Raw genomic sequence first — 12,361 nt, forward strand, 5'->3', positions numbered from 1 at the left:
CATTTTCCAATTATCCCTGTGTCATTTGGCATTTTCATCTGACAAGTAAATTGAGGTCATCAAAAGTGAATCTTGAGATCTTTGGTGGTTCAGGTTAGCCACAGTTTGACATAGTGATTACCTTGTTTCTGGAGAAGAAGCAGAGAGGAGAAAAGATATTGCTGTGAAATCACATTCTGAAAATAACACAATCTGTTTGCCAGCTACGGCTTCAACAGAAATGACCCACGAGGTGTGTCCATCCAGCTGAGAATTCAGTCAACAGCTGACTTGAGAAGAACACAGAGCTTCCTGCCTTTCTCTCCCTTGACTTCTAATCTTAAAGATCACTTTCCTGCTGGTAAATGGTACCAAATATTAAATTAGCATAAAAATGTATATTTCCATCCAGCACCATATTTATACCTTTCCTTCTAAATGTTTACTTCATTTAAGGCATGGAGACTGATATTTAGGGAAAAAATAAGTAATTTCTGATTATCTTCTGTTGATTTAGCACAGAACACATAAAATTCCATAATACAAATGAAAAAGCAATCATTTCAGGTATAAGGATTAACTTTGCCATATAAACCAGATAAGTGTTCTTTAGCCTAGGATAGTATATATACAAATACACACACGTATATATATATATATATATATATATATATATATATATATATATACAGAGAGAGAGAGAGAGAGAGAGAGAGAGAGAGCAAGAGAACACACCTAAATATTTACCCTTTTCATGAATATACATTTTTTCAAACTGTGTAAAAGCATTATGTTAATCCCTGGTTCTTTAAAAAGTTGAAAGATATTCTATCTGGCCACACAAAACTACAGGTTTAAGATGTACCAAGCAATCAAAACCCTCAGAGAAGTATTTCTTTTTTTAATAGTTTTAATAATTGAAGTTTTAGCCAGGGTCTTGGTTTTTAAAGTGTTATTCTTATGGGTTTTAAATGTTTTGTGAAGTATTATTTTCTGAATCATACATCTACAAACCTCTGTTCTTTTAAATAAAGTACCTTAAGTGTATCTTTCTACTTTTTATTCTTCCTGGTAGTAATTAGTTTTGAATTTAGGGCCACATACATAATGGACAGGAGCTCCTACCACTGGAGCAACACAGGCACCTTGTTGTGTTTGCTGTAGTGCTGAGTAGAATCTTACATTTATGCTTGGGTCATCTTGGCCTCTAATTCTATTTACACTTCCTGTGCAGTTTAGATGTCAGGTCCAGGCCACCAACTCAGCTTTTTATTTGTTGAGATGGATCACATGAACTTTTTGCTCCAGTCTCTCTTCCAACTACAATCTTTTTAACCTCTTTCTCTTTCATAGCTAGGATTATAAATGTAGCTGCAGTACTTGCCTTCTCTTGCTATTTTTCAATTGAAGTAAAGTGATCATGTCAATATATTGAGTTCTAAAATGAGTCATTTTTCTGCTTCTTGAGGTTTATTGGTGGGGATAGTAGTGGTGGTGATGGTGGTGGTAGTGGTGGTGGTGTGTGTGTGTGTGTGTATGTGTGTATGTGTGTGCATGCGTGTGGGCACATGAGCACGCCCATGTGAGCATGCACTTTTTATGAGTAATGTATCCCAGGTCCTTGTACATGCAAGGCAAGTACTCTAAACTTGAGCCATACAGCTGTTTTGTTTGTAATTTTGTTTTTGAGATAGAGTCCTACTAACTTTGTCCCATCTGGCTTAAAACTTGTGATCCACTTGTCTTTCCTTCCTAGCTACGGGATTATAGATGTGCTGCTTCTAGAGTTTAAAGGTTTGTAAACATTGTATCCCAACAAGTATGCAATTTCAAATATCAGGTCATATTTTCAATGTCTTCCTCGCTGTCTTTTGGCAGAGGGCACACAATTCATCTCTCTTCCTAAGCTCAACACCACTCCATTTCTAACTTTTTGCTACCATGCTGTTTTGTGAACTTGGAAGGCAGTAACTATGCCTACAGTGAAAGCATTATTATATGTTTTATATTCTTATTAACATTTCAGCATCAGTCAGATGTCTTTTCAGAGGATTTTTTTCTTTTTGGTTATACTTGCCGTGGTATACCTGCACTTCACATAACAGAGATTGTCATCTCTCTGATTTCAAATGCACAAGATACTGTCTATAAGTGAATTAGGAAAGTAGATGTGGAAATTGGAGAGGATATGGATGAACCCAAAGAATTCTCAGACCACAGGAATGATGAAGCCAATGATAAACTGAGGCAAAAGAGAAAAATCAAATTCAAACATTGTCCAGTTTTCCTCCTGCACATCTCTAAGGATGATGCATTTGGGCTGTGGGGAAGATTTAATATTTTAAAATAACATTTAATTTGGCATAAGAATTGATTATTTGACCATGTTAGATGGAATGAAACACAGCAGAGAGACATAGCAACCAAAAGAAAAGCATAAAACTAGTCTACACATGTTAGGCTGAATCTTGACTTTACACAGTGCTAATGGTAATAAAAATAAGGTGATCAAACATCATGAAACATTTGAATGGAGACTCAGATTTAGGAGATTGATGATGATGGTGGTGATGATGGTAATGGTGGTGGTAGTGATGGTGGTAGGACCCTACTTTCAAGTCTAGGCAGATGAGAGATGATATACTGATATTATCATCTTCAAAGTCATAAGACTATATTGTAGAAGAAACATTTCCTCATGGTTCCTTTGTATTCTCAAATCCTCTATCTTTCTGAGCATGTGAAGTTCAGATGGTCAAGAATTATTGGTCTCCATTTTATATTGATGACTATGTGTTTTGACCCTATCTCATAGGATTAAGTCAAACCTAATACACGAGCTGAAAGAATTTTCCGGTATTAGTTACCAATAGCCATATAATTAATTAATTTACTGGATGTTTTGATGTATTAATGTATTGAAATTTTCTCTGTGCTTTAAAAAGTCATTGTGATATATGATGAGGACTAAATTTTTCTTGTAAGGAAGGAGATAAAGGAAGAGGGGAGAGTGATATGGTGTGATTTATTGGAATATAACATAGATACATGTGTGGTGTAGGCTCCTATCCCCACCAGTACAACTAATGTAAGATAAAACAAATTTAAAATGATTTTTTTCCCAACTTGGGAGCATTTTTTAAAAAATACTTTATTCACAATATCATGTAATTCCTAGTACCTTTAAAAAGATGTTCATAACACAAAATAGTTAACTTTAGAAAGTTATTCCACAGAAAAATGACTTGGGATTCAAATAACAGACTTTACTTTGAAATGTAAATATAAACTAGAATAATGTTGATTGCAGGGAGACAAAAATCATATGCTTCTGTACAAGAAAATACTTGGGATAAAAATAGCCAAATTGCTTTTCTCTCACTTTTCTAAAGACATGAAATCATTTTTTTAAGTATTTGGATTCCAAATAAAGAACTTCGATTTTTTTCTTCCGTAAATAGAATAAACGAAAACAGACCTCACTTAATAATGGCATACTAACATATGCCAAGCACTAGCTAGGTGCTAAGACCTTGTTTGTAATATTTCATTTCATTTTTTTTAGACAATTGCTTTCTCTTAAGGAAGTGGACTTCTTTCCAAAACCAAAAAAATGAAATATATCATTTTAATATACTTATCTTTTTCTAAGAATACAACCCATTCCATTTAGCAAAAGAGGATTTCCAATCAGCTATCACAAATGAAATTCATTCCCTACCCTGGCTTTCATTGTGGTTATTTTGAAGGACAAGTTAGCTCTCTTCAGTTTCTATGCATAAAAAAAGTTATAGATACATTTTCTCCTGCAAAACTAATTATCAGTAAGCTTCTCTTCATGACTGAGAAAAGAATACATTACTACTTAGCTGAATAGCTATATTAAACTTTTACAAATCCATTGGATAGACATTTTATAGTTTGCTTGTCTGCTTAAATGAAGCAAGTCAGTGAGGCTTAGAAGCTAAAAGAACATCCCTTTTTCTTTCCTCCTTTTTGCTAAAAGAGTTATCTTTTCCACACTTTCTCTTCCACTGGCTCATCTTCAGAAAATACTTCCTTCTCTTCTTCTACTTTGGTTTCTTTGTAACAATCCTCAAAAGTTTTCTGTTCAGTTTCTCTCTTCCTTGCTGAATTGCAAATCCTTTAACCCAGTACTGTCTGTTTTGTTTATCTCTGTACCCTTAGTGTTTAGTGCCTGATATGCATTAGTCACTCAATAAATATTTGTTGGATGAATTCATTCTATTTTATTTTGCTTTAATTTCATGTTTTGGTTTGTTTGTTAGGTCTCAGTGTATAAATTGGCTTAGAACTCATCCTGAATACAAACAGCCTCTGACTCATAATCATACTTTGGTCCCTCAAGTACTAGGATTACACCCATATACTGCTACACTAGGCAAAAATTAATCAATGAATCCATTTTTAACCTTAGATTAACAAAGCTGAGCTTGATATACTCAACCACACAAAATGTACAAATGTGAGTTCTCTAATAATTCCTGCCTTTCAGGCAGCATTGTCTCTCCAAACATACAGAAACACTGTAAATTCATTCATTTGGGTACATTCTTTTCATATACAAGGTAAAGCTACATTTAAGGCAAGTTGTCTTTACATGTCAAGGGAAGGATAGCCATGTAGAGTTTACCCACATTAGACAACCTTTTCTTTCCAGAATCATTCAGGAGATATAGCCCTTCAGTTGATTCAAAGACATATTTTTAAGGTAGATCAAGTCCTATCAGTTGAACTTATTTCTGAGGACTCTAGCCAAAAACCTGATGGCTAAAGATGACAGATCACAGTTTGAATGCTCAAAACATGCTTCTTCCACAGGCTGTAAGGTATAACCCTTCTCTGTGTCTTCCAGCTTCACTATCTCTAAATTTTCTTTGGCACATGGCTGCCTAACTCCAGTCTTTTGCTCTGTATTCCTGTAGCCTTCTCCCCTTCGACTTCTCTACTTCTGTCTCTGATAACAACACTTGTCACTGGATTTGGGGCTACAAAACAATCCACTAATTTCAAGATGTCCATTTGTCCATGTAACTTCCCTTTTCCAGTGGTGGGGAGGCCATATGATTGTTCAGTTCCTACAGATGCCATAGTGAATAAATATTTACTCACAGAATTGGCTTTCCAATTAAACACAGTTACCAAATAGTAATTTCAATTGAACTATTATAGGGTTGTATTTTCGTAGAAGTATTCTAAGGCTCTAATGTCCAAATGCCTATCTAAATCTACACATCAGGAGAGAAAACCTTCCTAAATTTTATTATGTTCATAAAGGAGGATTAAATTAGAATTGGCCTGTAGGGAAAGCTTGGTTCCTTCAAGGAGCTGAAAGAAATTCATCATAGCCAGAGTGATGAGATCAACAATCTGGTGACATATGTTAGAATCTTGTAGAATGCCTTGTTATAATAAAGTTAAGGACTTTGGAATTTATCCTGAGATGAAGTCAGAGCACTCTGATGAACCAACTCTGATGTGATCAAAGGCAAAAATAATTTCTCTCAGGATCAAGGGCCACAGCAGGAATATGAATATGCTTTTTATTTCCATATGGTAAATCTTCTTTTTTTCACTATGTATCTATTATAGCCTTAATGGATAACACAATAAAAGTGCTCTGGAAAATTGTGACGAGAATGTTAATTCGGTGCTCTTTCGCAGTAAACATGAAGCCAAGGTGAAACAAAGCAGTATTGCTCTAGGGTAACAGAAGACCTGGGTCAAGTGGTTTCTCCTGTGAGTGAAAATTGTAGTTTCTAAAACTACCAAGAGCCTTAAGAGACTGGCACATCAGAACCAAAGTACTTGCTTTCCCCTTAGGCCAGGAATACAACCACTTCCATTAGGAGTGATAATGGTACCCACCTATCAAGTCCACAAAGATAAATTTGCTAATGGAATTGAAGCTCTGTCTTTACATTGTGCTAAGAACAAGTAAGGACTATGGTTGATGAACATGACACTGTTCTTTGTTCTATTATTTCAGTTCCATCATCTCTCTCCACTCTCTCATTAAAAACTTTGATTTACAACTACCCGGTTTATTTATATTTTTGTTACATACAGAAGTTTAAGAAACACCTATACACATTTATTCATTTTTCAAACTGCCACAACTTAATATTTATTGGATTAAAATTTTAATTAAACCAGAGTTCACGAATATGTAAACAAAAGTAGGCAAAAAGAGATATATTTGTTAAAAGTTATTTAAGTCAACATTTTTAATAGGGATTCTAATTTTTCTGCAGACACCTACTTATATAAATCTTATCCCTCATCTGAGTTTAAATGCATGATTCAAATAAGTTTCTTGCTACCTGAAGACTATGAAAATATATGCTCCATTTTCAAATCTCTTCAATTATATTATATATTTTGTAAACACAGCAATTTCTATATAAACAATATTTTTTATTTTTAAATGTCATCCTCTTTATCTTCAACAGTTAATGGTTTCTATGACATCAATTTCTTAAAATTTTCTATTTAATGATTTCTAATAGTATTGGTAAAGGTGACATTTGAGAGCACAGCATTAATTCTCATGCTATCAGTGCAATTTTGAAGATTAGGAAATTCAGTGAAGAACTAATGCAAAAGCTTCAAGACATTATTTACTGGCTAAGATAGAACTATTTAACTTGTGTCTGGAAAGATTATGAATTAAAACACAATCATATAATAGATTGCCTGAAATATCTTGTCTAAATCATAGCAATGAAACTCTAATTCCAGTTTCATATTTTCCTTACTGAAACCTGAACATAAGTGCCTTTTGTATTTTATTTACACTTACTTTTCTTTTTTAAAGCTCCTTAAGGGCTGGGGATATGGCCTAGTGGCAAGAGCGCTTGCCTCGTACCCATTAGGCCCTGGGTTCAATTCCCCAGCACCACATATACAGAAAATGACCAGAAGTGGCGCTGTGACTCAAGTGGCAGAGTGTTAGCCTTGAGCAAAAAGAAGCCAGGGACAGAGCTCAGGCCCTGAGTCCAAGGCCCAGGACTGGCCAAAAAAAAAAAAAAGCTCCTTAAATGCTGAATGTAACTGGTTTATTAATGACTCAACAATAACAACTTTAAGGTATTCTTTAATAGATAAATCATTTTTACGAGAGGTTAATGCTAGAAGTGTATAATTTTGCAAAGTGTACTACATACTTAATTCACATACAAAATTGACTTCAATAGAAATTTTAAATATTGAAGTTTAATAAGTATTTATGGTAGAAAAATATGCAGTTTCTTTTCAGTAGTATATACTTATATAATTTCTTTGATTCAATTTGTTTCCTCTAACTTATGAGATTAAGATATAGTTATAGTACTACAATTTTATAGTTTATTCAAGTTAAGAAACTTACTGATTTAATAATATAAAATATTGATTAACTATTAACTATTCCTTCAATATTATTTGAGTAATAAAAAGGGAGCAGAAATTTTTTTAAATGGGCACCTGAATTCCATTTCTCAATGCAAGCAAGCTTTTTAACTTCTCTGTGCTTTAGTTTCCTTACATTACTTTTGTTATCAATACCTACTAGGTGATATGTGCTAACATAATTCACCTGCTATTTCCATACATGTCTTTAGCTCACATCAGCAACTTAATCTCATTTAATAACTACAAACTTTTACAGCCAAGGAAAATAAGTAGTGAATTCATTGTATTCATGCATTTTAAGATGCTTAGAAGATGAGTGAAATGTGTTCTGATGTAGTTTTAAGATAGAGTTTGCCTGCCTAGCATCTTTGATATTCTAGGATCAAATCTCAGCAATGGAAGAAAAAGAGAAACCTTTTTGTCACCTTTAAATGTATCCTGTGTGATGGTAATTGGAACATTTGAGTTTAGTTATGTGAAATATTTAGAAGCTCCTTTTTGTTTGTGCTTAGATTTGAACTCAGAGTCTTATGCTATTTGGGGGCTTGCTTGCTCACAGCTAACACTCAACCAGTTGAACTTCACTTCCAGTCCCATAGTTCACTGTTTAATTGGAGGTAGAGTATCACAGACTTTTCTGCCTAGGCTACAAACCACAGTTCTTCCACATCTCAGCCTCCTGCTGAGAGCCACCTCTGCTCAGCCAGGAGGGTGTTGGATTTTTTTTTTCCTTTTAAAATTTATTGTCAAAGTGATGTACAGCAGGGTTATAGTTTCATATGTAAGACAGGGAGTACATTTCTTATCAATTGTTTTATCCCCTCCCTCTTTTTTCTCCCACCTTCTTCCCCCTTCCACCCAGTTGTACAGTTGGTTTACAGCATATTGTATTGTAACTATTGTTGTTACATTGTTTCACCTTTTAGCCCTTGTGTCTTCCCTTTTTTTTTTTTTTTTTTTTTTTTGGCCAGTCCTGGGCCTTGGACTCAGGGCCTGAGCACTGTCCCTGGCTTCTTTTTTTTTGCTCAAGGCTAGCACTCTGCCACTTGAGCCACAGCACCACTTTTGGCCATTTTCTATATATGTGGTGCTGGGGAATCGAACCTAGGGCTTCATGTATATGAGGCAAGCACTCTTGCCACTAGGCCATATTCCCAGCCCCCTTGTGTCTTCATTTTGATGTTCCCCTTCCCTTCCCTAGATCAGATAAACATATATACAATACCCAGGGTACCAAAATCATTTACAGTGACAACAGAGGTAAAACCATAGGGAAGAACAACAAAAGATAAAGGCATAATTTCACATAGTATGTTGAAAAATCTTGTTTTTAAAGGGACTTTATACAATAGGGTTTCCACATTGTCGAATCATATGCCAAGAGAGTCTATAATGCCAGGTCTATTAGCTAAAGTGATTCCGGAAAACTAAAATGAACAATAAAGCCTTTGGTCCAGTTGCTGATTCACTTTTATCATATAACCTTAATCCTAAAATTCAGAATATTGAGAATCTACTTATTTACTGGCATTTTATGAATAATAATATCACCACTCCAGCCCCATGCAGCAATAATTTATTTGGGGCTAGGCTACCTATTTCAGGTTGCTCTGGGAAGCATTTTCATATTTACAGTAAATATTACCAGGCAACAGGATTTTGATGAGGAGGTCGCACGCAGGAAAATTTCAATGGGATATCTGTGTTTCAGCTTCGGACATGGCAGCGGAGCAAGGGCAGATCCTGGTGATAGCCACTGCGGCAGTGGGGGGATTCACTCTCCTGGTCATCCTCACTTTATTCTTTCTCATCACCGGGAGGTAAGAGAAGCCTCTACAAGGGGCCCTAAAATTCGTGAATATTCACTTCTCTTTACTGTTTATTTGAGTGCTCCTAAAGGTTAAGAAGCACATCTGAGAGAAGGGGGTCTCTGGTAGATTCTGCTTATACTGTGAACTTTACATGAACACATAACCACCATCATTATGTATTCCTACTCAGTCCTTGAGCAGCACACCCAAAAAAGGGGAAGGCGTGTGGCTGTTGTAAAATGAGTCTCTTTGTAGAATGTTATTTCTGATATTTCCCTTACTATAAATCCAATATACCACAAAAGGAACTTTTCTTGAAAAAAAAGAAAGAAATTTAGAGAGAAAAACGTATTTAAAACTCCTGATAAAAAGCAAAATGATACGTTGATGTTTTTGAATTATATATTGGATATCAGTATTAGAATTACATTATTCCTCTATTTTAGAGCACCGTGGATGGGAATGTAACAGAAATGTAACACCGGCAAAGGTGTTACATCCTGCCTAGTGGTCAAAGGACTTTTCCATCTCTACCTAATGTTCTATTTTCACAAGGGCTTGCTCTGACAATGTATTAAAATCATTTATTGGTTTTCAATATATAAATAATTATCATGAGTCAGGAAATGACAATTCAGAATTTAAAATGAAAATAATTTATATGAGCTTACTTAAAAAAATCTTTCATTCGTTTATTTAACCCTAGAGAATGGGCACAGCTATTTTTTTGTCAGAAATTACAAGAAACTGATAATTTCTTCAAAGGACTAAAAAAATAATCCAACTATGGTTTAATGGGGCATAATAGAACATGTCAAAACTTTTCTTTGTAGCCTGAAACATACGCATACTGAAAAACCAATATCATGATTTAAATTTAAATTTTAAATCAGTATCACAATTTAAAATTGTAATGAGAACACCAACCAAACAATAGATAGCTGGGCTGACTCCATAGCTCCGCTGCACAAACTCTACCAGAAAACCCTGGGAGCCAGTGCAAGAGCAGAAATGACAAATAGCCACTTACATGGGCAGTAGTTCTGTGTGAACTCTTTGCAACCTTTCTTTTATTCATTTAAAAAACTTCACTTAGTTGCTAATGTTTTATTGACATTTATGTAAAATTGCCATTGATTATAGATCAGATTCTTCCAGTGAGATAGAAAGCACATAGAGTCTTTGAGTTTGAAGCTAGGGTGTGTGGAGGTGAAAAATTAACAGTCTGGATGTAGCTCAGTGGTAGAGCACTGCCCTGGGGTCAATCTCTAGCACAGACAAGAACAAAAAAGAAAATTATTATTTATAATTCTGACAGCAGACCAATAAATTGACAGGTAGTTAGGCCACAGGTTTTTTGAGTCATGACACAATGAAAGTGTTATCTGTAAAGAGCCTTATAAGATTGTAAACCTTTCTTTTATTGAACATACCAAAGAAAATAGAATATCCTACAGTGTTTGTATTGAAAAGAGTTTTTCTGTATGGTTAATTGTAAGGAGGGCTCACAATTGCCACTATGATGATTTAAAATTCTCATGAAACTTTTCAATCAGTAGAGAATATTTTAGGGATAATGATTCAGTGATAAACTAATGTTTGCTACCCTATAGGAATATATTAAATTTGCCATAAGATTAGATACCAAATTCACCCTGAAAGATTGGATTGTGTGCCAGAGATGCAATTTGTGGAAACAATTTGAATTGGCAATTTGATGAATTGTCAATTCATATGGATACTTATGAATTGGTGGTGAAAACAGCAGGAAAGCACAGTTAGCCAATGAAAGAAAAGGACAGACTTCTACCAGATTTCCAAAAGTTCTAAACAAATAAACTATCATACTTGTTTACATTGGGAATAGGTGATTCTTTCCTAAACTTCTGAGATTCTAACTAAGAATCTCCTTTCCTTTTTGAATATTAATGCTTTGGGTTTTTTTTAAACCAGTTCTTGTTTCAGAAGCCATATAAGAATGAAAATGATGGTTATGAATGATTATAAAATATATTAGAAAATACCTATTTTGGAGAGGACACTACTTGATATTATTCTTATCTGCAGCTAACTTTCATGTACATCAAAAAACCTTCAATGGGGATTTTTCATGTTTTTTTAAAGATAAAAGTCATATTTTTATATAAATAAAAGAACTTGTTGAATTGAAACCTCTATCTGTGCAGCTACAGGTAATAAAAGTATTTTAAAATTTGCAAAAAGAAACACAAGTCCTTTGTCTACTATATATATATATATACATACACATACATATATATACATATATTTCAAATGACTTTGCTCCTTATACACACACACACACACACACACACACACACACACGTATTTGGAGGCAATAGCATATGAACTCAGTCTTGCATTTTCTAAGTAAGAGTTCTGCCACTTGATGTGCATCCTATGCTACAATTATTGAAATAAGTTTCTCTTCACCTTTTTCAAAGGTGTCAATGGTACATAAAGGCCAAAATGAAGTCAGAAGAGAAGAGAAGAAACCACTTACAGAATGGACATCGTAAGTAGTGAAGTGTTTCCCTTCTATTATAATAGATAATGTCAACTTTGTGGATAATAATTTCAAATATGTCTGATACGTTGAAAAGGAAAACGTATTCACTTACATGAAAGGAAAAGAAAGAAAGGAAGGAAGAAAGAGATAGAGAAAGAAATAAGAAAATGAAAGAAGGAAGGAAGGAAGGAAGGAAGGAAGGAAGGAAGGAACGAAGGAAGGAAGGAAAGAAGGAAGGAACGAAGGAAGGAAGGAAGGAAGGAAGGAAGGAAGGAAGGAAGGAAGGAAGGAAGGAAGGAAGGAAGGAATTCAGCATTAAGACTTTTTCTGGCTTCCAGGTTTTTGGTGGAAATTGCACCTGCTTCTCATTAAATGACATTATCTTTGTACCTATTCTGCTTGCTTGAAAATATAACAGACTGAATTTGCTAAAAATAGATGCTGACTGATTATATCTAGTTATTTGCCACTCCTAATAACTCCTGCATATGAGTTGGTCTTTTTTAGTAGAGCATTAGGTATGGAGATGTTAATAAATCTTCCTTCTTTCCCATAGAAACATATAACAAAGCAATTTACAATTCATTAACACTGAAAAAGAATATCAGCTCTTTAACTTTCAGATTATGTA

General features: G+C 34.5%; 1 protein-coding gene across 2 annotated transcripts in view; it reads left to right on the top strand.

Annotated features, from left to right (window-relative positions):
- Window positions 1–12,361, top strand: part of Epha6 (EPH receptor A6) — a 711,982-nt gene that overhangs the window by 480,205 nt on the left and 219,416 nt on the right. For both annotated transcript variants that reach the window (XM_048346467.1, XM_048346468.1), the window contains exons 8-9: window positions 9,104–9,212; window positions 11,666–11,736. In XM_048346467.1, coding sequence (XP_048202424.1) covers window positions 9,104–9,212; window positions 11,666–11,736 — 180 coding nt within the window. The remainder of the gene's footprint in view (window positions 1–9,103; window positions 9,213–11,665; window positions 11,737–12,361) is intronic.

Source organism: Perognathus longimembris, chromosome 5 (assembly GCF_023159225.1).
Source record: "Perognathus longimembris pacificus isolate PPM17 chromosome 5, ASM2315922v1, whole genome shotgun sequence".
Classification (NCBI taxonomy): domain Eukaryota; kingdom Metazoa; phylum Chordata; class Mammalia; order Rodentia; family Heteromyidae; genus Perognathus; species Perognathus longimembris.